This window comes from Papio anubis, chromosome 9 (genome assembly GCF_008728515.1).
Source record: "Papio anubis isolate 15944 chromosome 9, Panubis1.0, whole genome shotgun sequence".
NCBI lineage: Eukaryota > Metazoa > Chordata > Mammalia > Primates > Cercopithecidae > Papio > Papio anubis.
In genome coordinates, this window is record NC_044984.1 from 74166151 (window position 1) to 74190394 (window position 24244).

The window sequence follows — 24244 nt, forward strand, 5'->3', positions numbered from 1 at the left end:
AATATTAGCCAGGTGAGGTGGCATGCGCCTACAGTGCCAGCTCCTCAAGAGGCTGAGGTGGGAGGATCGCTTGGGTCTGGGAGGTTGAGGCTGTAGTGAGCCATGATTGTGTCACTGCACTCCAGTCTGTCTCAAAACAAACAAACAAAACAAACCTGCAGTCATTAGGAGTTTTCCTAATCCCAAGGAATAAAAATCTCCTTTCATGGAATTTATTTACCTCCTATTCCTTTCAGATCCTTAGTTTCTTTTTCTGATGAAGCACATTTCAGCAGGAGTCAGCCCTCTACATCAATATTTCATACCATTCCTCTATCATTTGAGCTCAGTAAAACACAGCTCTAATAATGCCTGTTTGATCACTGCCTAAAGATAATAGAATATAACAAAAATCACATGTGGCATTTTGTGTGTGTGTGTGTGTGTCCTGCCCAAAGGTACTGAAGAAGTAATCACACATATACACATTAATTTTTAATTATAGTAAAATAAACATAAAAATAAAATTTACCATCTCAACCTTTTTTTTGTTTTCAGAAAGGGTCTCACTCTGTCACCCAGGTTTAAGATCAGTGATGTGATCAGATCACTGCAGCCTCGAACTCCCGGGCTAAAGTGATCCTCCCCACTTAGCTGGGATTACGGGTCTTAACTATTTTTAAGTTTACAGTTCTTAAGTACATTCACACTGTTGTGTAACACATACACAGAGCTCTTTTCATCTTGCAAAAGAACAACTCTGCCCATTAAACAACAACTCCCTTTTCTCCCCTCCTTCCAGCTCCTGACAGCCATCATTCTATTTTCTCTATGAATCTGACTATTCTAGGTACCTCATATATGTAGAATCATTTGTTTTTCTATTTTTGTTTTGGTCACTGGCTTATGTCACTTACCATAAAGTCCTTCATGTTGTAGCGTATGTTGGATTTCCTTCCTTTAGGCTGAATAATATTTCACTGTATGTATATTCCACATTTTATTTATTCATCCATCAATGGGCACAGGGTTTGCTTTCATCTTTTGGCTAATATGAATAATTTGTATACCCATGTTTGTACAAATTATTCAAAGAGTTGAGTTGTTTTAAATTGTTTTGGGTAGGCTGGGAGTGCTGGCTTATGCCTATAATCCCAGCACTTTGGGAGGCCCAGGTGGAGGATCACCTGAGGTCAGGAGGTAGAGACCAGCCTGGCTAACATGGTGAAACCTCATCTCTACTAAAAATACAAAAATATTAGCCAAGCACGGTGGCAGGTGCCTGTAATCCCAGCTACTCGGGAGGCTGAGGCAAGGAGAATCGCCTGAACCCGAGAGGCAGAGGTTGCAGTGAACCCAGATTGCGCCACTGCACTCCAGCCTGGGTGACAAAGCAACACTCTGTCTCAAAAAAGAAAAAAAAAAATCTTTTGGGTAAATTTCTAGAAGAGGAGTTGCTGGATCTGGATCTTTTTGTTTGTTTGTTTTGTTTAGACAGAGTCTCACTCTGTCACCAAGGCTGGAGTACAGTGGTGCAATCTTGGCTCACTGCAACCTCTGCCTCCCGGTTCAAGCAATTCTCCTGCCTCAGCCTCCTGAGTAGCTGAGATTACAGGTGCACACCACCACGCCCGGCTAATTTTTGTATTTTTAGTATAGACAGGGTTGCACCATCTTGGTTAGGCTGGTCTCAAACTCCTGACCTCGTGATCCGCCCGCCTCGGCCTCCCAAAGTGCTGGCATTACAGGAATGAGCCATCGCACCCGGCCTGGATCATGTTTTATATATACATACATATATATATATATATATACATACACAGCTTTATTAAGATATAATTCACAGCATCTACATAGCATTTAAAGTGTAGAATTAAATGGTTTTTTTAGTAAATGTGAGGAGTGGTGTAACCATCATGACACTCAACTTTAGAATACTCATCACTCTTAAGACTGATGAAACTCTGTGCCCACTAGCAATCACTCCTATCTATAAATGAACATCTCCCAAATTTACATATCCATTTTGTAACTCCAGACTCACATATTCAACAGTTTGGATATCTAACATGCAAAATAAATTTAACATGCCTGAAAATGAAGCCCTAATATTTCCCTATAAAACCTACTCTTCTTATAATCTTCACATCTCAAATAGGAACTTCATCCATCCATTTGTTCAAACCAAAAATCTTAGAGTCTTCTTTTTTTCACACCTTCTAGCTAATGACTCAGTAATTCTTTTGGCCAAACCTTCAAAATATACCCATAATCCAACCTCTTCTCATCACTTCATCTACTACCAGTCAAAAATAAATCACCTTGTTTCGTCTGGATTATGGCAATTATTTCCTAACCCTTCTCCTACTTCTGTCCTTGTCTCCCTACAATCTATTTTCAACACAAGAGCCAGAGAGATCCTTTCTAAAACTGTATCAAATCATGTCAGTCCTCTGCCTCAATCCCTCCATTGGCTTCCTATTTCCCTCAGGTTAAAAGCCAAAGTCTTCCCAATGACTCACAAAGCCTTATGTGATATGACCTCCTGCTACTTCTGTGACCTCACCTCCTACCTGCCTCTTCCTCTGCTCTGCCTCTCCAGTCATGCTAGTTTACATGCTGCTTCTCTGCATATACAAGACACCCTCCCATTCGTATTCATTGCTCCCCTTGTCTGGAAGGCTCTTTCCCCAGATCAACATGACTCATTCCCTCATTGTATTCACATCTCAGCTTAAATGACCCCTTATCAGTGAGCCTTCCTGACCACACTATTTAACTTTGCAATGTGCCACTTACCCTGCGCACTTTCTATCCCCTTTGCCTGCATTATTTTGCTTCAAAACTTTTACTTCCACATAATTTTATGCCTGATCCTGTTGTTTCTGACATTTAACTTTAAAAATACTTAAAAGATAGAGTTGAGAATATTCTAGAAAACAGAATCATACTGTACTATTGTTTTGCAAGCTGAGTTCATTCTTTTCATTCAATAATGATTGTCCTTCAACGTCAATAAATATTTTTGCTGGAAAAGTACCATATTCTTTCTAAAACATTTTTTCCATTTAGGTTGCTTTTTATTTTACCTTGCCGATTAACTTCATTTTGAAGTAGCTCTTCCATTGCCTCCTCCTCCGCAATATCTAAAGGTGTGTCTCCTTCACTGTTGACAGCCCCTACATGTGCTCCCTGACCAATCAAAAACCTGTAAAACCAAAGAGAAAATAGTTAAGCAAAAGATATTATCATTGAAATAAAACTAAATGCATAACCAGTGAGGAAAGTTCCTATATAAATCAGCAATAGGCCAGGCGCGGTGGCTCAAGCTTGTAATCTCAGCACTTTGGGAGGCCGAGACGGGCGGATCACGAGGTCAGGAGATCGAGACCATCCTGGCTAACACGGTGAAACCCCGTCTCTACTAAAAAAAAAAAAAAATACAAAAAACTAGCCAGGTGAGGTGGCGCCTGTAGTCCCAGCTACTCGGGAGGCTGAGGCAGGAGAACGGCGGGAATCCGGGAGGCGGAGCTTGCAGTTAGCTGAGATCTGGCCACTGCACTCCAGCCTGGGCGACAGAGCGAGACTCCGTCTTAAAAAAAATAAATAAATAAATAAATAAATAAATAAATCAGCAATAAAAGACAGTATACACATTATTTAAATTTTAAAAAACTATCAGGCCGTGCGCAGTGGTTCACGCCTCTAATCTCAGCACTTTGGGAGTCCAAGACTGGCAGATCACGAGGTCAGGAGATCAAGACCATCCTAACATGGTGAAACCCTGTCACTACTAAAAATACAAAAAATTAGCTGGGCGTGGTGGTGGGCGCCTGTAGTCCCAGCTACTCAGGAGGCTGAGGCAGGAGAATGGCGAGAACCCAGGAGGTGGAGCTTGCAGTGAGCTGAGATCATGCCACTGCACTCCAGCCTGGGCAACAAAGCGAGACACTGTTTCAAAAAAAAAAAAAAACAAAAAACTAGAGCATGTTTCTTTTTTATATTTATATTTCCTAATTTTCCTATAATGTACACGTTGCTTTACCAATACAAAAATGTGAATTTTTAATAATAATTAGGAAGTATTTCATAAAAATGTGAATTTTTAATAATAATTAGAAAGTCTCATAGGATCCACCTCCACTGAGACTTTTCATTATCTCCATATGGACTGGTTTCCTTAAATATTTTGATAAGTGCATTCCAATATAATTGGCTTCTGCGTACTCTGTATTTTATTTTAAGCATCCAAAACACAATTCTAAGAAAGTATCTATAGGCTTCATCAAACCTGACAAAGGGATTCATATACAAAAAGGTTATTAATCTCTTTAATCATGTCAACAGCACATCTCCCAGAGTCATCTACTGAATGATGTAACTAATCATCTATTACCTAAGTCAATTTATTTTATTTTATTTTATTTTTTGAGACGGAGTCTCGCTCTGTCACCCAGGCTGGAGTGCAGTGGCACGATCTCGGCTCACTGCAAGCTCCGTCTCCGGGGTTCACGCCATTCTCTTGCCTCAGCCTCCCGAGTAGCTGGGACTACAGGTGCCTGCCACCACGTTCGGCTTTTTTTTTTTTTTTTTGTATTTTTAGTAGACACGGAGTTTCACCGTGTTAGCCAGGATGGTCTCGATCTCCCGACCTCGTGATCTGCCCGCCTCGGCCTCCCAAAGTGCTGGGATTACAGGTGTGAGCCACCGCGCCTGGCCTACCCAAGTCAATTTCTAACTTAAAAAATTTCTGAATGGCTCTACCATGCTAGGAGAAAAGATAACGTACGGCCCTCATTGATCTGGCCTTGTCTTCTTTTTCAGCCTCCTTCTTCTTCCTGCCTGTATCACAGTTTAGGTGCCAACAATAGAGAACTACTTGTAGTTCTAGATTAAACCATTTTCTTTGGGTACCCCTGGTTATATTTTTCCATATATAAAGAATAGGTCTTTTTCTTTATGTTCCTAACCAATTTAGCTCCTTCATATTTAGACTACATAAAAATATTCTAATTATAAAAGTTTAAACAAAAAGTACATGTCCACAGAGGCAAAAAAGAACTCCTTTATACCTCTCCTACTATTATGTTCCCTCCCCCAGAGATAAACACTATCAACAGTAGGGCAAAAATCTTCCCAATACCTCTGCCATAAATTTATGTGTGTGTAAACATATATACACTATCACTTTTGGGGTTCTTTTTGTAAAGCACAAATTAATGAGATTATTCTAAATGAAGTATAATGTAACTCTTCCCTTCTAACACCTGAAAAATATTCCACAGTATGTCTGGTTCATACCTTCATTTAATACTATTCTCTTAACAGATGTGCACTTAAATAGTTGAAATCAACAATTTTTAAAAAATTTTCCCAACATCATGAAAATAAAACATTTTGTCACTGCTTTAATTTATATTTCCTGATTACACATGAGACTGAAAATATTTAGATATATTTACTGGCATTTTATTTCCCCTTTGGTGAACTGCTTATTTACATTCTTTGCTGGTATTTCAAATGTATTCATTAATTCAACCAATATTTATGGAGTGTCTAGTATGACTCTGGCACTATGTTACATACCAGGAATATAAAGGTAAAGAAAAAGAAACACAGAACTTCCCTTCAAAAAGTTTATAGTCTAGTAAGACAGTCACATTAAATACACAAATAAATGTAAAGCTGTGGTAGGTCCTATAACAGAATTAGATGGTGTCTAGGATTAACAGGAAAAATGGATTTAGTGAAGTCAGAAAAAGGATTCTCTGATGATTATGTAGGCACTAACAAAAGAGAACAGAAGAGCAATGTGCTGTAGGTGAGAAAGAACAAAATAACGTCCTGTGATAGGAAGAATGTATAGCTGGATGGAGGCCCAGTTCATTTTCCTTAGAATAAATGAAATAATTGATCAATCTCTATATCTTTTACACACACACACACACACCCCCTCCCTCTAACAGTGGTTACCTCTAAGAGATAGAAGAAGAGAGATTTGTATTGGTTGTTTTGTGTGTTAACCAAGTTTGCTGTAATAAGTTTGTTCTGGACATGTGTATCTGATCACAAAAATGGCTACTGTACCATTTTGTAGTTTCATGTTTTACATTTAAAAATATGTTGTAAAAGTTCTATGATCTTTATGGAAATTCTACAAACAGAAGTTAGACTTGAGGTATTTTTTTCTGTTTTTGTAGTTTTGAAAATGTATATAAAACTAAAAAGAGTATTTCCTCATATACTACAAATAAATAAATGAGTCTAAAGCAGAAAGGTAAGATATAGTGGAGTCTTGCTGTGCTATGCTCCGAGAGAATACATAATTATTCTCCTAGGCAAAATTCCAAACAATTAGGAATATTTACATAAAAATACATCTATTCTGCTTGGGTATCAGAAATCATTCAAAGGATACAAAGATTGAGAATAAAAGGAGTATCTCAGAATAGCTACAGAGCTTGAAGTACAGGAAGCAGAGTTTCAAGGAAATACTAGGTCAAAGCCAAATACAGATAATACAGAATTTATATAAACAGGAAGGATGTTAAGAGAAACTAACAGAGTAAAGTACCAAAACTGCTGGCAGGAAGCAGGGTTCAAAGCAATCCTTGAGCCAAAAGATTAGGTATGTGTGTATGTACCTATGTATGTATGTATTTATGCATGCATACACACAATTCACAAACTTCTCCTGCACTCCAGAACTATTACTTGCAAATGTAAATGTTACAAAGGCACATTTGAAAAAATAATAATAAATAATAATAAACAAAACCTCACGGATTGATTAATCCTATGGTGGATTAATTCTTATCTACCATAAATAACCTCCAAAAGCAATTCAAAGGTTGGATGAGTGAAAAAAGCAGAAACTTTTATGCTCTGCAGACTTCGGATTCAGTTCCCACCTCTGCCTGTTGACACCTGTATGACATTCAAAGATATAGTTGAGAATAATACATTATAGTTATGTATTATTTAGTTATAAGTTATATATATATACCTTAAGCAACTAAAATCTAATTTACAAAATTACTTTACAGGGCAATGTGAAGTTTAAATGAGTTAAAAATAAAATTAAAGTACTATCTGTTGTCATATGTAAAATTATCACATTTAGAAAGCAATGTTTCACTTTGGTAGGCCAAGGTGGGCAGATCACCTGAGGTCAGAAGTTTGAGACCAGCCTGGTCAACATAGCAAAACCCCAACTCTACTAAAAAAATACAAAAAAATTAGCTGGGCGTGGTGGCGCACACCTGTAATCCCAGCTACTTGGAGGCTGAGACAGGAGAATCGCTTGAACCCAGAAGGCAGAGGTTGTAGTGAGCCGAGATTGTGCCACTGCATTCCAGCCTGGGTGACAGGGCTAGACTCTGTTTCAAAGGGTTGGGGGGGAAGAAAAAAGAAAGCAATGTTTACGATAATGTGAAGAAAACTACAGGTATCTGGAATATGAGAATTTCACTTTGAGAGACCCTGGAGATACTGAAAACAGACATCTAGATTTCCTTCAGAACAAAAGCTGGGGTATTAGAAGCTACTTGTGTGGCTGTTAATTAGGAAAAATATGCCATAATTCTAAGATTCCTTGGAAAGAAAAAAAAACCAGATTTCACATAGGTATTCCAAACTGAAAGTCAGAAGATTGAGCTACTTTTCAAATGAATAACCCTATTGAGTGCTTCAGGGTAACGAAAATCAGGCCTATATTTTCTTAACAATAGTTAATAATTTCCTTAAGCAATTCAAAGGTAGTCAACGTAAGAGACGCCACCTAGTACAGGATGAAATTCTTTTTTATCTTTATTTTTGAAGAGACAGTCTCATTCTGTTGCCCAGGCTAGAGTGCAGTAGTGCAATCATAGTTCATTGTAACCCTGAACTCTTAGGCTCAAGCCATCCTAACTGCTTCAGCCTCCCTAGTTGCTAGGAATACACAAACATACTACCACATCCAGCTAAACTAAAAAAAAAAAAAAATTTTAGGGATGGGGTCTCCCTATGTTGCCCAGGCTGGACCCAAACTCCTGGCATTATGCAATCCTCCTACCTTGGCCTCTCAAAGTGCTGGGATTACAGGTGTGAGCCACCGGGCCCAACCATGAAATTCTTAACAAATTGTAGAAATGAAAAATGGTAATCGGACAGATTTAACTGAGATGTATAATAGTCTAGAAACTCAGATTTGGTCATTTTAGATAGATAAATGAGTAAGCTTCCAAATCAAGACATGATCCAAAAGAATTTTTACAAAATTATTTATGTGCTAACTGGAAAATCTAACAAAAGGTGTAAAGTTAACAAAGCTATTGGTTGCAATGTCAATATGGTATATTAGATAAACAGGTGAGATTCTGTGTTAACTGACTTTGGAAGACAAATTTTGATAGTCTCCACTCTCTTCTGAGTTTTGTCAAAAACCAAACCACAGAAGCAAACATTTAAGAAAAGGAAATAGCTCATTTAAAAATTCCGATCTCTTAAGAAAAAATTTAAGAAAAACTGTCTTTAAATTAGAAGGTAATGAGAACTTAGTGAAGAGAGACAAAGAAAGCAACTTTATCAGCAAGAGCTAAATATATTTAGTGTCCAAATTTAATGTGTATTTTCTTATTCAGGTGATATGGCTTGGCTCTATGTCTCCACCCAAATCTGATACTGAATTGCAATTCTCAGTGTTGCAGGTGGGACCTGGTGGGAGGTGACTGGATCATGAGGGGTGGTTTCTAATGTTTTAGCACCATCCTCTTAGTGCTGTCTTGTGATAAGAGTTCTCACGAGATACGGCTGTTTCAAAGTGTGTAGCACCTCCCTCTTTGCTCTCTTTCTCTCTCTTGCTGGCCATATGAAGATGTGCTCACCTCCCCTTTGCCTTGTGCCATAATTCTAAGTTTCCTGAGGCTTCCCCTGCCATGCTTCCTGTACAGCCTGTGGAACTGTGAGTCAATTATGCCTCTTTTCTTCATAAACTACCCAGTCTCAGGTAGTTCTTCATAGCAGTGTGAGACTGAACTAATACATTACTGTAGAAAAAGTAGTATCAAAAAGTTATCTTAACCAATATAGAAAGTTTTAAAAATCAGAAAGTCAGCAAAATAGCATTGTAATAGTTACGCTTCTTGAAAATCTGAATAAATTACTCAAAGCCATTCTAGGAGAAATTATGAAAACTAAGCTATCTGAACTATTCAAAGATTAAGCAGAACATTACACTACTAACTTCAGAAATAAATGCTATTTTCATTAGCAAGTCTCTGAGCAACAAAATGCACAGTAGTAAATAATCTTATGAGTCATTAGTGGAAATGGACATTCCCATTTTCTCTTGGAAGTTCTATATCCCAGTGAAAGATACTGTGTAACATTATGAATCCAAACAAAAGTTCTGACCTCAGACCTTTGAAAGTTTTCTTAAAAATGACAGTTCTTTTCTATCAGTACTTAACAAAAGTGATATGTGGTCTCCATGATTTCTGATGAGCAATCTGCTGTCATTCAAACTGTTTAGCCCCCCTCAAGTATAGTTTCTAATTTCTTTCAAGATCTTTTAATCTTTAATTTTCAAAAGTCTGCATATGGCATGTCTTAGTGCGGACTGCTTTGGTTTACCCTGTTATGAGTTTGCTAGGTTTCTTAAATCTGCAGGTTTACGTCTTTTGCCAAATTTGGGAAAAGTTTTCAGTGATCATTTCTTTGAATACTTTTCCAGCCATGCCCTCTTTCTCCACTTCTTCAGAGGGATCTGATGGCACAGATGTTTGCTCTTTTGTTACAGTCCCTGAGGCTCTGTTCATTTTTAGCCTATTTTCTCTCTGCTGTTCAGATTTGGCAATTTCTATTGTTCTATCAGTTTACTGATTCATTCTTCTATTTCCTCCATTCTGCTATTGAGCCTATCATCCATTGAAGTTTTTAATTTAGTTACTGGATTTTTCAGCTCTAAAATTTCTATTTGGTTCTTCATATCTTCTATTTATTTCTTTGCATACTATTTATTTGCTAAGACTTTCTATTTTTTCATTTGTTTCAGGCATGCTCATTCGTAATTGCTTGTTGAAGCATTTTAAGATAGCTGGCTTTATAATCTTTGTCAGATAATTTTAGTATCTGTTATCCTGGTGTTCATCTTTATTAATTGTCTTTTTTCACTCAATTTGAGGTCTTCTGGGTTCCTGGTATGACAATTTTTTCTTTTTCTTTTTTTTTAATTTATTTTTTTTTGAGACAGGGTCTCACTCTGTTGCCCAGGTTGGAGTGCAGTGGCTTAATCACAGCTCACTACAGCCATGACCTCCCCAGCTCAAGTGATCCTCCTACCTGAGCCTTCCGAGCAGCTGGCATTACAGGCATGTGCCATCAGGCCTGGTTAATTTTTTTTTTTGGTAGAGATGAGGTTTCGCGATGTTGCGCAGGCTGGTCTCAAACTCCTAGACTCAGGTGATCCACCCACCTTTGCCTCCCAAAGTGCAAGGATTACAGTTGTGAGCTACCACACTCAGCCAGAGAATTTTCAATTAAAATCTGCGCACTTTGGGTATTATAAGACTCTAGATCTTATTTAAATTTTCTGTATTAGTTGGCTTTGTTTGATCTTGCTCCAGCAGATGAAGGTGGGGAGGTGTCATCTCATTTCAGCAAGATGGGGGTAGATGTTCGGGTTCCCCACTTGTCCTCCAATTACACTACAGATGGGGCAGCTTCTTGATTCCCCTGGGTTGGGTGGGAGTCCTGACTCTCCACTATACCTCCACTGACATGTCTCTGGCTGAGAAGATACTGCTCCCATGTAGCCTCTACTAACACCCGTGGGTGCTGGGGGTGGGGGTGCGTGGGTAGAGAAAAGCCTTTTTACTGCTTAGAAGTGGTGAAAGTATTCATTCTCCAATAGGACTCCTCTGATGCCACTTAGCAGGGAAGGACAGAAGCTCCTCTTTACTCCCAAATAAAAGTAGAAGTTTTGGCTTCCCACATGGTCTCCAGTTACACTACAAGTTGGGGAAGGGCTAGTTAACCATTCTATGGGAATTAAAGTCCCAACTCTGTACCTGGCCTAATCTGACACAATTTCAGTGGAGGTGTTAGGGTGCCTCATTGCAGCTTGGTGAGGATGGAAATCTAGGATCCCTACTTGACCTTTGCTGGTATGAGTGTGACCAGTGTTTTTTTTCTGTGGTGCTTGGCTGAAGTAGAATGGTTATTCTCAAAAAGTTTTCTGTCTTGCTAGGGTGTCCCTCTACCAGTTTTTAAAAGATTGGACTTCTGCTGCCACTTTTTTGTCTGTGGCCATTGCACTTCTGGGTTATCAGCTTCTTCAGCTCTAATTAGGGAATATATGAGGCTAAAAAAAAAGGCAGGGAACTACTGCTGTGTCATTATTTGGGTCCTGAGATCCCTAGCTCCTCTGCCTTATTCTCTCCACCTTTCAGAGTCTTCTTGTGTTTTATATATAAGATTCAGAGTTTTTAGTTGTACTCAGCATGTAGTATAATTAATTTTACCAATAACAAAGACGAGGCTAACACTTAGGAGAGAAATTAATCTATTTGTGAAATGTGGCACCTAGATTGTCATTTATAAAAGACAAATTCACAATTAGGGGAAGTGTTTACATTTTCTTCATAAAGTAACTCTTAAACATAGGAAATGCTCAAGACAGAACCTCTCTCTCATTTTTTTCCCCAGAGAATTGATTCTAAACCTCTTCAATCATACATTAACTCTTTAAAACCATGTATTTGTTTATTAAAAACACTTACATGCCTTAAACATAGGAAATGCTCAAGACAGAACCTCTCTCTCATTTTTTTCCCCAGAGAATTGATTCTAAACCTCTTCAATCATACATTAACTCTTTAAAACCATGTATTTGTTTATTAAAAACACTTACATGCCTTAAACATAGGAAATGCTCAAGACAGAACCTCTCTCTCAATTTTTCCCCAGAGAATTGATTCTAAACCTCTTTAATTATATATTAACTCTTTGAAACCACATATTTGTTTATTAAAAACCCTTACATGCCCTAGCATCTTACTTTATACTGCAACTTCCAATTCTCGGAGGCAAAAGTACTACTTATTGTTTAACAATTCTAAGATGCACATTTCCTACACATTTTAATGTCACTGAAATCTTCTACAATCAATGAATCTTAAAATCAGTGACTTTGTATAAACTGATGTTGGCCAGATGGCAGATTTGACTGGGTTGTCATTATCATCCACATGTGGCACCAGTCACAGCTATTTATATTGTTTTCACTGCAGTTGAGTTGTGTGTGTTGTCGGAACCATATTTGTTGACCTTAACTATCATATAAAATTTCTTCTGGATGTTGTCTGAAAACTTTTTGTTGACAACTTTATGGTAAGATCAAGAAAGTGCCAACATCAAAGCTTGCAGAATGCCTATCAATGACGCAGAAGAAAATCCCAAGAAAGTAATGTTATATAACAATACTCTAAGTAGCACAGAGAATGATGCTGTGTGTGGGTGGCAGAAGAGGGGGCTGGGGGAAATTATGGGATACAAATAAATACTGAACCATACTTTTATTTAATTTTTAAAATCGGTATTTATGATGTTACAATGATGGCACCTTAGATCTGATGAAATCCAGTATGAGCATTATAAATATATCCAAAATATTTCTGGCTTCCTACTGTACTTTTTCCATTGATAGCTCAAATTAGACCAATCTAAATTAACATTCTACTACACTGTCTGCCTCTTCTTCAGCTTCCCCTAATTCCGCTCTTTAGATCCCTTAATAAGTTTAATGGTATCATTTTCCCAATGACAAAGGCTAGAAAGAGAGGAAGAATAGTGTAGTGTCTAAAGTGCACATTTGAAAAGTTAAGACTGTGTAGGTTCAAACTCTAGCTCTGCCACATATTTTGTGTGACTTCTCTCTATGACTCAGTCTCTTCGTCTATAATTTTTTTTTTCTTTCCTTTTTTTTTTTAGAGACGGGGTCTCATCCTGTGGCTCAGGCTGAAGTGAACAGATGCAATCATAGTTTACTGCAGCCTCAAACTCCTGGGCTCAAACGATCCTCCCACCTCAGTCTCCCAAGAAACTAGGCCTACTGACATGCACCGCCAGGCCCAGATAATTTTTTTGTTGTTGGCAGAGATGGGGTAGCTATATTGCCGAGGCTGGTCTATAACTCTTGGCCTTAAGCAATCCTCCCACCTAGGCATCTCAAGGTGTTGGGATTATAGGTGTTGGCCATTGTGCCCAGCCAAATAACAATTAGTATTTTGAGATGGAGTCTTGCACTGTTGCCCAGGCTGGAGTGCAGTGGCGCCATCTCAGCTCACTGTAAGCTCCGCCTCCCGGGTTCACGCCATTCTCCTGCCTCAGCCTCCCCAGTAGCTGGGACTGTAGGCGCCTGCCACCACACCAGCTAATTTTTTGTATTTTTAGTAGAGACGGGGTTTCACCATGTTAGCAAGGATGGTCTCAATATCCTGACCTCGTGATCTGCCCGTCTCAGGCTCCCAAAGTCCTGGGATTACAGGCATGAGCCACTGCACCTGGCCCCCAAATAACAATTATTAATACAGGTCTATTATCTCTCACCTAAACCCAAATTTCAAAATTGTTCATATTTTTTTCACCCTAAGAAGTCTGAGAAAACCAAAGAAAATTCCATGTCTTTGTTATTGTGAATAGTGCTGCGATGAACATACATGTGCATGTATCTTTATGGCAGAAATTTATTTTCCTTTGGGTATATAACCAATAATGGGATTGCTCGGTCAAATGTTAATTGTTTTAGGTTTACAGAAATCACCAAACTGCTTTCTACAATGGCTGATCTAATTTACTTTTCCACCAGCAGAAGTAAAAATTTTTCATATTTTAGAAAGATAATATTACAGATTATATAACACTCCCACCAGGTCTGGGGCAGCACTCCATAACAAAACACAAAAATATTTCTGCAAAAAAACCCCCACATTCACAGTAAAGTGAGATAAAGACTACAAAGAGCCTCCCATCAGTGCAGGTCATGATCTGTTGCCAAATGTGCCTACAACAAACTTAAAATTTATGTTTTCATTTTTTGCAGTTACGGAGGTTTATGCATAAGGGCCTGTAGTTAGTAGTACATTTTTATGTGACTGTTAGGATGACTGAAATTACGTTATTTAAAGGACTTAGAACAGTAAACACACACACACACACACACAGTATGCACTTGGTAAATGTTAGCTATTATCATCATTAGCACCACTTTTGATTTTTCTTTCTACCTTAGTACTTAGATCCAGTAAGTCACACCAAGACTTATCAATTCTATTCTCCAAATTTCTTTCAGATTTGCTCTACTTCCAATCTCACTGCCACTGCCCTAGTTTTCTTGCCGAACCTCTCTAATTTGTCAAGAATCTTCCAAAAAACCAGTCTGAAAGGTCATCACTTCCCTAAAACTGCATCACCATCAAAGGACAAACTCAGCATGGCATACAAATCCTTTACATTGTAACCCCAGCTCACTTTCCCAGTCTTATCTGCTACCCTCTCCATATTCCACTAATGCCTTCTCTCCAAGAAATTATGGCTCCAATGAGGCCCTTTTGTTTAATGCAATCAGAACCACTATTTGCTTGGTTAACCAAAAAGGCTGATTGAAATAGGTAATCATAGAATATAACACATATGCATAAATAATGCATTTATTTAATCATAGAAGACATAAATGTATATTTATTTATCCATCCTTTAGTGAAGACTAGTCTATTTCTTTGGATGATGTCTTCATGACTATAAATCCATGCTGTCTTTCTTGCATAAATGATACCCGTAATGTGTTATCTAAGACTTTAAACTGTCTTTACAGTGCACCAAAAACTTGAAGTCAACAACAAAGCAATTTGAGTACACAATCTTTTTAGGTTTTTTTTTGTTTGTTTGTTTTTGTTTTTTTTGAGACGGAGTCTCGCTCTGTCGCCCAGGCTGGAGTGCAGTGGCCGGATCTCAGCTCACTGCAAGCTCTGCCTCCCGGGTTTATGCCATTCTCCTGCCTCAGCCTCCCGAGTAGCTGGGACTACAGGCACCCGCCACCTTGCCTGGCTAGTTTTTTGTATTTTTTTTAGTAGAGACGGGGTTTCACCGTGTTAGCCAGGATGGTCTCGATCTCCTGACCTCGTGATCCGCCCGTCTCGGCCTCCCAAAGTGCTGAGATTACAGGTTTGAGCCACCGCGCCCGGCCGGTTTTCTTTTTTCTTTCAGTCTTTCAGTTGTCTCACCCGCATCTAATTAAACAGTAACCATCATTTTAGGGCACTGCCATTGAGTCTTTGCAAAGTATTCAACTTTGTTATCTCAGCAACAATATTCTGGTTTTGCATATGACAGGCATTAACAGGTAGAAAACACAAATAACTTTTGGTAAGTGTGCAATTCAACTCTTGGAAACAGAACTGTGAGCTTAGTAGAAGTGGCCTATTAGTTGCACTGTTTAGGCATATGGATATCAGTCAGTAATTTTAACAAAGAAATGGTAAGTATAAATACAGTGGTAGCCAGTTAAAAGAACTTTATTGTGTATTATTTCTCATTCGTGAATGACATGACTTTCCTCAGGCAACTCCCAACTCACAGAGGCAAAAATTACACTCATCATTTAAAATAAACGAATGTTACCTCCTCTAGAATCTTTCTTTAATTGGCCTAGACAGAATTAAGCACTTCTTCCTCAGAGTTCCTTGTACACTGGTCCATTTAGTCTATCAAGTATTAGAGTTAATTGACTTCACGTGTATCTATCTATAAGCCTGAAGATGAGGATCTATGTTGCAGCCATCTTCAAGTCTCACAGTGCCCAATGCTACCATCAGTTATGATATAATGGAAAAAATATCATCAGAATTTAAGTCTCAAGAATGAGAGTCCAGTTCTGATTGTGAAATAGGAATAACAGTGAACATTCCCATAAATTTCCATGAAAACCCGAATAAGAATGTATATGGGAACATCTATAGCTTTTAGCAAATGTATCTCATTATTATTACACAAGAATATAAATACCCCAAATAAAATGTTAATGTTTTCCTAAGATCTTAATTTCTCCAAGACTTCTAATCAAAATACATGATATGCTTTGTACTAATAAAGTATTCTTCACAAGAAATATGTAATAAAATTGAAATTCATGGATTTGCCAACTTTCCTATGGCCCACATAACAACATACGAATGAAAATATGACAAATTACTACTTCATTCTCCTCTGCTCCTCTCTTCTAGATAAGCTTGCCCTAAAACCAAAAGACAAAATGATAGTTTCCTTTGTTAAATAATCCGGGAAACCCAAGAGCTTACCTATTTTTCACTGAAAAGTGGTAACCATAAATTACATTATAAACAATAAGAACTAATTCAGCTAATATTTACTGAATAGAAATACTTGCCACATATTGTGCCAAGTGTCTTATACACATGATCTCATTTAATCTTCACAATAATCTTATACATTAGGTACAGGTATTAATATTTCCATCTTATGAATGAAGAAACGGAGGCTTAGGGAAGCTGGTAACTCACTCGAAGTGACAAGAATTACTTAACAGAATTAAGATTTAAACAGAGTTGCCTAACTCCCAAGCCTGAGCCTGAGCTCTTTAACTCCTGTACTATAATATTTATTGCTGGGGGGACGTAAGGTCCATTTTCTTAGATTTGGTAAGAATTTCTGAAATTCTTGAAATTTCTGTTTTCAAAGCATGAAAAATAACAACATTATTGAATTCTAGACAGAGAAACCAGCAGATGCAAAGGCCATGAGGCAAGATGCCTAGTCTGTTTAAAGGCTCAGCCAAGGGACCAGCATAGGTTTAGGACAGTGCCTAGAAAAGAGTGGAAAATGGAGTCAGAGAGGTGACAAGCCACCAAAGCGTACCTCTGTAGGCCACCGGAACTCTGGCTTCTACCCTGAATGCAGCATAAATCCACTGATAGGCTTTCAATAAAACTGTCATGTTACCCTATGCAAAATAATTTAAAACGATCATATGGCTACTGTGAAAAAAATAGATATAGGAAAGATGACAGTTATGCCTACAAGGAGGCAACTGCAACAATTCCAGTGAAAAACAACAGCGGGAGGCCAAGGCGGACACATCACAAGGTCAGGAGATTGAGACCATCCTGGCTAACACAATGAAACCCCGCCTCTATTAAAAATACAAAAAAAATTGGCCGGGCGTGGTGGCGCACGCCTGTCGTCCCAGCTACTCAGGAGGCGGAAGCAAGAGCATAGCATGAACCCGGGAGGTGGAGCTTGCAGTGAGCTGAGATTGCACCACCACACTTCAGCCTGGGGGACAGGGCGAGACTCTGTCTCGAAAAAAAGAAAAACAGCAGTGCCCAGGATCAATGGAGATGGAAAAAGGTGATGAGAAATAGATACTGGATATATTTTAAAGCTGAGCCAAGAGAAATCTTAGGATTCCGTTTAATGTTTATAAAATAAAGGCTATAATGAAGAAGAAAAGCCAAGCCACACAGTAAGTCGCCACACATATTTCTTTTTTTTTTTTTTTTGAGACGGAGTCTTGCTCCTCGCCCACAGCTGGAGTGCAATGGCGTAATCTCCACTCACTGCAAGCTCTGCCTCCCAGGTTCATGCCATTCTTCTGCCTCAGCCTCCTGAGTAGCTGGGACTACAGGCGCCAGCCATCAAGTCTGGCTAATTTTTTGTATTTTTAGTAGAGACGGGGTTTCACCGTGTTAGCCAGGATGGTCTCGATCTCCTGACCTTGTGATCCACCCGCCTCGGCCTCCCAAAGTGCTGGGATTACAGGCATGAGCCACCGCGCCCGGCCACACATATTTCAAAGTTATATCCTTAAATAGCTAATTCTTTAATGATCGAGTGAGAAAGCTAATGAAAGTTTTTCCATGCTGAAAATGTCACTGGGCCAGGCCGCGTGGCGGATTCCTATAACCCCAACACTTAAGGAGGCCGAAGCACAAGAATCACTTGAGGTCAGGAGTTTAAGACCAACCTGGAAAACACAGCAAGACTCTGTCTCTACAAAAATAAAAAAATAAAAATAAAAAAAGTAGCTAGGAGCGGTGGTACAAGTCTATAGTCCTAGCTACTCCTGCTGAGGCAGGAGGACTGCTTAAGCCCAGGAAGTCCAGGCTGCCATGTGTTACGATCATCACTGTACTCTAGCCTAGGCGACAGAACAAGATCCTGTCTCAAACAAACGAGCAAAATCCTATGAGCATTTTATAATAAGATATGAAATCTTCAATAGCAGTGTCTTTAAAGTTACTCTAAACAAGAAGAAAAATGTATTAAGTGCACCAATTAATAATCTTTTCCATGTACTGTGAAGCCATATAATGCTAGGCTAATACAGGGCTAATTTCCCTCTTATATTGGAAAATTGAACACTAAAGCTATTCAAGATAAAAACATGCCTTAAATATTTGTTGTGAAAGCCTAAAAAACAAATGTGGTGACAAAACTAAGTAACAGAAACGATTATATCCAAATAATTACACTGGCAAGCAAAATGTTAATCATTACATTTTCTTATTCATATACAAAATATTTTACAGATAAACATAAAAATTCCTAAACTTGCAAGAATACAAAAAAAGGGACAACTCTAAGACTAAAATTATAGTCATTCAATTAACCAACATTCATTGGTCAATTAAGAGGGACATGCTGAATAAATGATAAACTATAATGAATACTACACAGTGGAGTACTACAACTGAAAAGAACAATGACGAGTATCTCTATACTCCACTAGATAGTGATCTCCAGAATAGACTGTTAAGTGAAAAAAGCAAAGTGGAGAAATATGTGTGTGATATTCTATCATTTATTTAAAAAGATGGGGTCGGGCGCGGTGGCTCAAGCCTGTAATCCCAGCACTTTGGGAGGCCGAGACGGGCGAATCACGAGGTCAGGAGATCGAGACCATCCTGGCTGACACGGTGAAACCCCGTCTCTACTAAAAAATACAAAAAAAAAAACTAGCCGGGCGAGGTGGCGGGCGCCTGTAGTCCCAGCTACTCGGGAGGCTGAGGCAGGAGAATGGCATGAACCCGGGAGGCGGAGCTTGCAGTGAGCCAAGATCACGCCACTGCACTCCAGCCTGGGCGGCAGAGCCAGACTCTGTCTCAAAAAAAAAAAAAAAAAAAAAAAAAAAAAGATGGGGGGTTAATATTTCAATTAAAATAATACTTTTATTAACAAACTAGAAGATAGTTTTTAAAATTTTTTTTATAGGGTATGGGAAGAAATAGGGTGGTAGAGCAGGTATTGCCATTGGAACTAGTATTTTACGTAAATTATAAAACAAAATTAAAATTTAAAAAAGTAAACTCTCAAGTGAATTCAACACATAGTAACCTGACGGTATATTCCAAGTTGAATATACTAAGGACAAAAAGAAATGCCAACAAAACAAAACCCTCAAAAACAAAACTTCGAATGATTCAGTAACCATACTGGTGGTGGTGGTGGTATTATTATACTCAGTGTAATGTATGTGTCATACATGATGAAGCAAATTAGTAATTATGTTTTACTTTAATCCTGTGCTTCCCAGCAATGAATGAGAGGAAAGACGGTGACACAGGATAGAAGAGGTTAAAGAAAAAACACTTTGGTGCTGATTTCGACCTGGAAACAATGACCAACCCAACAGCAATGAGTACTCTCAGTAGCCATCCCAAGGAACAAGGTTTCTTGGAGAAATGAGGACTCTAGGCCCTGGGCAGGAATATAAAAGATTAGTCTGAAAAATCTTGCAATACCAGAGAGTAAGGAAACTTATAAAGACCACTTTATTTGGTCATGTCCCAAGGTCTTAGGAAGCCAACTTGAAGAGCCTCTCAATGAACAAAGATGGTTCAGTTTGCCAACTGATAAGGATAATAGCTGCAATGGACTGAAACACATCAATATGTTCAAATGAGAGTCGCTTCCAAGATGTCCAAATAGAACAGTTCTGGTCTGCAGCTCCCAGCAAGATTGACGCAGAAGACGGGTGATTCCTGCATTTCCAACTGAGGTACCTGGTTCATCTCACTGGGACTGGTTAGACAGTGAGTGCAGCCTGCAGAGGGTGAGCTGAAGTAGGCCAGGGCGTTGCCTCACCCGAGAAGCACAAAGGGTTGTGGAATTTCCCTTTCCTAGCCAAGGGAAGCTGTGCGTGACTGTACCTGGAGAAGCAGTATACTCCTGTCCAAATACTGCACTTTCCCCATGGTCTTCACAACTGGCAGACCAAAAGATCCCCTCCCATGCCTGGCTTGGCATGTCTCACGCCCTTGCTCGCTGCTAGCGCAGCAGTCTGAGATCGACCTGCAATGCAGGAGCTTGGCAGGGGGACGTGCGTCCGCCATTGCTGAGGCTTGAGTAGGTGGTTCTAGGCTCATAGTGTAAATACAATGGCAGGGAAGCTAGAACTGGGCAGAGCACAGCAAGGCCTACTGACTCTCTAGAATCCACTCTGGGGGCAGGGCATATCGGAACAAAAGGCAGCAGACAGCTTCTCCAGACTTAACTATCCTGGCCTGACAGCTCTGAAGAGAGCAGTGGTTCTCCCACCATCGCATTCAATCTCCGATAACGGACAGACTGGCCTCCTCAACAGGGTCCCTGACCTTTGTGTAGCATGGCTGGGAGAAACCTCCCAGTAGAAGCCAACAGACACCTCATACAGATGGGTGCCCCTCTGGGATGAAGCTTCCAGAGGAAGGATCAGGCAGCAATATGTGCTGTTCTGCAGTCTCCATTGGTGATGCCCAGGCAAACAGGGTCTGGAGTGGACCTCCAGCAAACTCCAACAGACCTGAATCTGGGGGGTCTGTCTGTTAAAAGGAAAACTAACAAACAAAGAAATAGCATCAACATCAACAAAAAGGACATCCATACCAAAACCCCATCCATAGGTCACCAACATCAAAGACCAAAGGTAGATCAAACCACAAAGATGGGGAAAAACCAGAGCAGAAAGGCTGAAAATTCCAAGAACCAGAGCACCTCTACTCCTCCAAAGGAACACAACTCCTCGCCAGCAAGGGAACAAAACTGGGCGGAGAATGAGTTTGACAAGTTGACAGAAGTCAGCTTCAGAAGGTCGGTAATAACAAACTTCTCCAAGCTAAAGGAGCATGTTCAAACCCATAGCAAGAAAGCTAAAAACCTTGAAAAAAGGTTAGACAAATGACTAGCTAGAATAACCAGTGTAGAGAAGAGCTAAATGACCTGATGAAGTACGAGAACTTCACAAAGCATACACAAGCTTCAATAGCCGATTCGATCAAGTGGAAGAAAGGGTATCAGTGATTGAAAATCAAATTAATGAAATAAAGGGAGAAGAGAAGTTTAGAGAAAACAGAGTAAAAAGAAACGAACAAAGCCCCCAAGAAATATGGGACTATGTGAAAAGACCAAACGTACATTTGATTGGTATACCTGAAAGTGACAGGGAGAATGGAAACAAGCTGGAAAACACTCTTCAGGATATTATCTAGGAGACCTTCCCCAATCTAGCAAGGCAGGACAACATTCAAATTCAGGAAGTACAGAGACCACCACAAATATACTCCTCGAGAAGAGTAACTCCAAGACACACAATTGTCAGATTCACCAAGGTTGAAATGAAGGAAAAAATGTTAAGGGCAGCCAGAGAGAAAGGTTGGGTTACACACAAAGGGAGGCCCATCAGACTAACAGCAGATCTCTTGGCAGAAACCCTACAAGCCAGAAAGGAGTGGGGGCCAATATTCAACATTTTTAAAGAAAAGAATTTTCAACCCAGGATTTCATATCCAGCGAAACTAAGCTTCATGAACAAAGGAGAAATAAAATCCTTTACAGACAAGCAAAAGCACTTGCCTTACAAGAGCTCCTGAAGGAAGCACTAAACATGGAAAGGAACAATTGGTACCAGCCACTGCAAAAACATGCCAAACTATAAAGACCATCGACACCATGAAGAAATTGCATCAATTAATGGGCAAAATTACCAGCTGGCATCATGACAGGATCAAATTCACATCTAACAATATTAACCTTAAATGTAAATGGACCAATCAGTGTGCTGTATTCAGGAGACCCATCTCACGTGAAAAGACACACATAGGCTAAAAATAAAGGGATGGAGGAAGATCTACCAAGCAAATTGAAAGCCAAAAAAAAAAAAAAAAAGCAGGGTTTACAATCCTGGTCTCTGATAAAACAGACTTCAAAACCATCAAAGATCAAAAGAGACAAAGAAGGCCATTACATAATGGTAAAGGGATCAATTCAACAAGAAGAGCTAACTATTTTAAATATATATGCATCCAGGAGCACTCAGATACATAAAGCAAGTTCTTAGAGACATACAAAGAGACTTAGACTCACACACAGTAATAGTGGGAGACTTTTAACACCCCGATGTCAATATTAAACAGATCAACGAGACAGAAAATTAACAAGGATATCCAGGACTTGAACTCAGCTCTGGATCAAGCACACCTAATAGACATCTACGGAACTCTCCACCGCAAATCAACAGAATATACATTCTTCTCAGCACCACAAGGCCCTTATTCTAAAACTGACCACATAATTGGAAGTAAAACACTTCTCAGCAAATGTGAAAGAACAGAAATCACAATAAACTGTCTCTCAGACCACAGTGCAATCAAATTAGAACTTGGGATTAAGAAACTCACTCAAAACCACACAACTGCATGGAAACTGAACAGCCTGCTCCTGAATGACTAAAGGGTAAATAACAAAATGAAGGTAGAAATAAAGATGTTCTTTGAAACCAATGAGACACAATGCACCCGAATCTCTGGGACACATTTAAAGCAGTATATAGAGGGAAATGTATAGCACTAAATGCCCACAAGCAGGAGCGATCTAAAATTGACAGCCTAACATCACAATTAAAACAACTAGAGAAACAAGAGCAAACAAATTCAAAAGCTAGCAGAAGACAAGAAATAGCTAAGATCAGAGTAGAACTGAAGGAGACAGAGACAGAAAAAAAAGCCTTCAAAAAAAATCAATGGCTTTTTGAAAAGATCAACAAAATAGATAGACCACTAGCAAGACTAATAAAGAAAAGAGAGAAGCATCCAAAAGACACAATAAAAAATGATGAAGTGGTCATCGTCACTGATCCCACAGAAATACAAACTACCATCAGAGAATGCAATAAACACTTCTATACAAATAAACTAGAAAATCCATAAGAAATGGATAAATTCCTGGACACATACACCCTCCCAAGATTAAACCAGGAAGAAGTTGAATCTCTGAATAGACCCAATAACAGGTTCTGAAATTGAGGCAATAATAGCCTACGAACCAAAAAAAGTCCAGGACCAGATGGATTCATAGCCAAATTCTACCAGAGGTACAAAGAGGAGCTGGTACCATTCCTTCTGAAACTATTCTGATCAACAGAAAAAGACGCAATCCTCCCTAACTCATTTTATGAGGCCAGCATCATCCTGATACCAAAGCCTGGCAGACACACAACAAAAAAAGAGAATTTTAGGCCAACATCCCTGATGAACATCGATGTGAAAACCCTCAGTGAAATACTGGCAAACCGAATCCAGCAGCACATCAAAAAGCTTATAAACCACAATCAAGTCGGCTTCATCCCTGGGATGCAAGGCTGGTTCAATATATGCAAATCAATAAATGTAATCCATCACATAAAGAGAACCAACGACAAAAACCACGATTATCTCAATAGATGTAGAAAAGGCCTTTGATAAAATTTAACAGGCTTTCATGCTAAAAACTCTCAATAAACTAGGTATTGATGGAGCATATCTCAAAATAATAAGAGCTATTTATGACAAACCCACAGCCAATATTATATTGAATGGGCAAAAACTGGAAGCATTCCCTTTGAAAACCTGCACAAGACAAGGATGCCCTCTCTCACCACTCCTTTTCAACATAGTATTGGAAGTTCTGGCCAGGGCAATCAGGCAAGAGAAAGCAATAAAGCGTATTCAAATAGGAAGAGATGAAGTCATATTGTCTCTGTTTACAGATGACAAGATTGTATATTTAGAAAACCCCATCGTCTTAGCCCAAAATCTCCTTAAGCTGATAAGCAACTTCAGCAAAGTCTCAGGATACAAAACCAATGTGCAAAAATCACAAGCATTCCTATACACCAATAACAGACAAACAGACAGCCAAATCATGAGTGAACTCCCATTCACAATTGCTACTAAGAGAATAAAATACCTAGGAA

At 39.1% G+C, this 24244-nt stretch overlaps 1 protein-coding gene across 9 annotated transcripts in view; it reads right to left on the reverse strand.

The window, feature by feature from the left end:
• Positions 1-24244, reverse strand: part of PPP1R12A (protein phosphatase 1 regulatory subunit 12A) — a 161947-nt gene that overhangs the window by 69451 nt on the left and 68252 nt on the right. For all 9 annotated transcript variants that reach the window (XR_002515723.2, XM_003906819.5, XM_009181263.4 and 6 more), the window contains exon 3: positions 3069-3187. Coding sequence is in view for 8 of the 9 variants with exons in the window: in XM_003906819.5 (XP_003906868.1) it covers positions 3069-3187 (119 nt within the window). In the remaining variant the exon portion in view is untranslated. The remainder of the gene's footprint in view (positions 1-3068; positions 3188-24244) is intronic.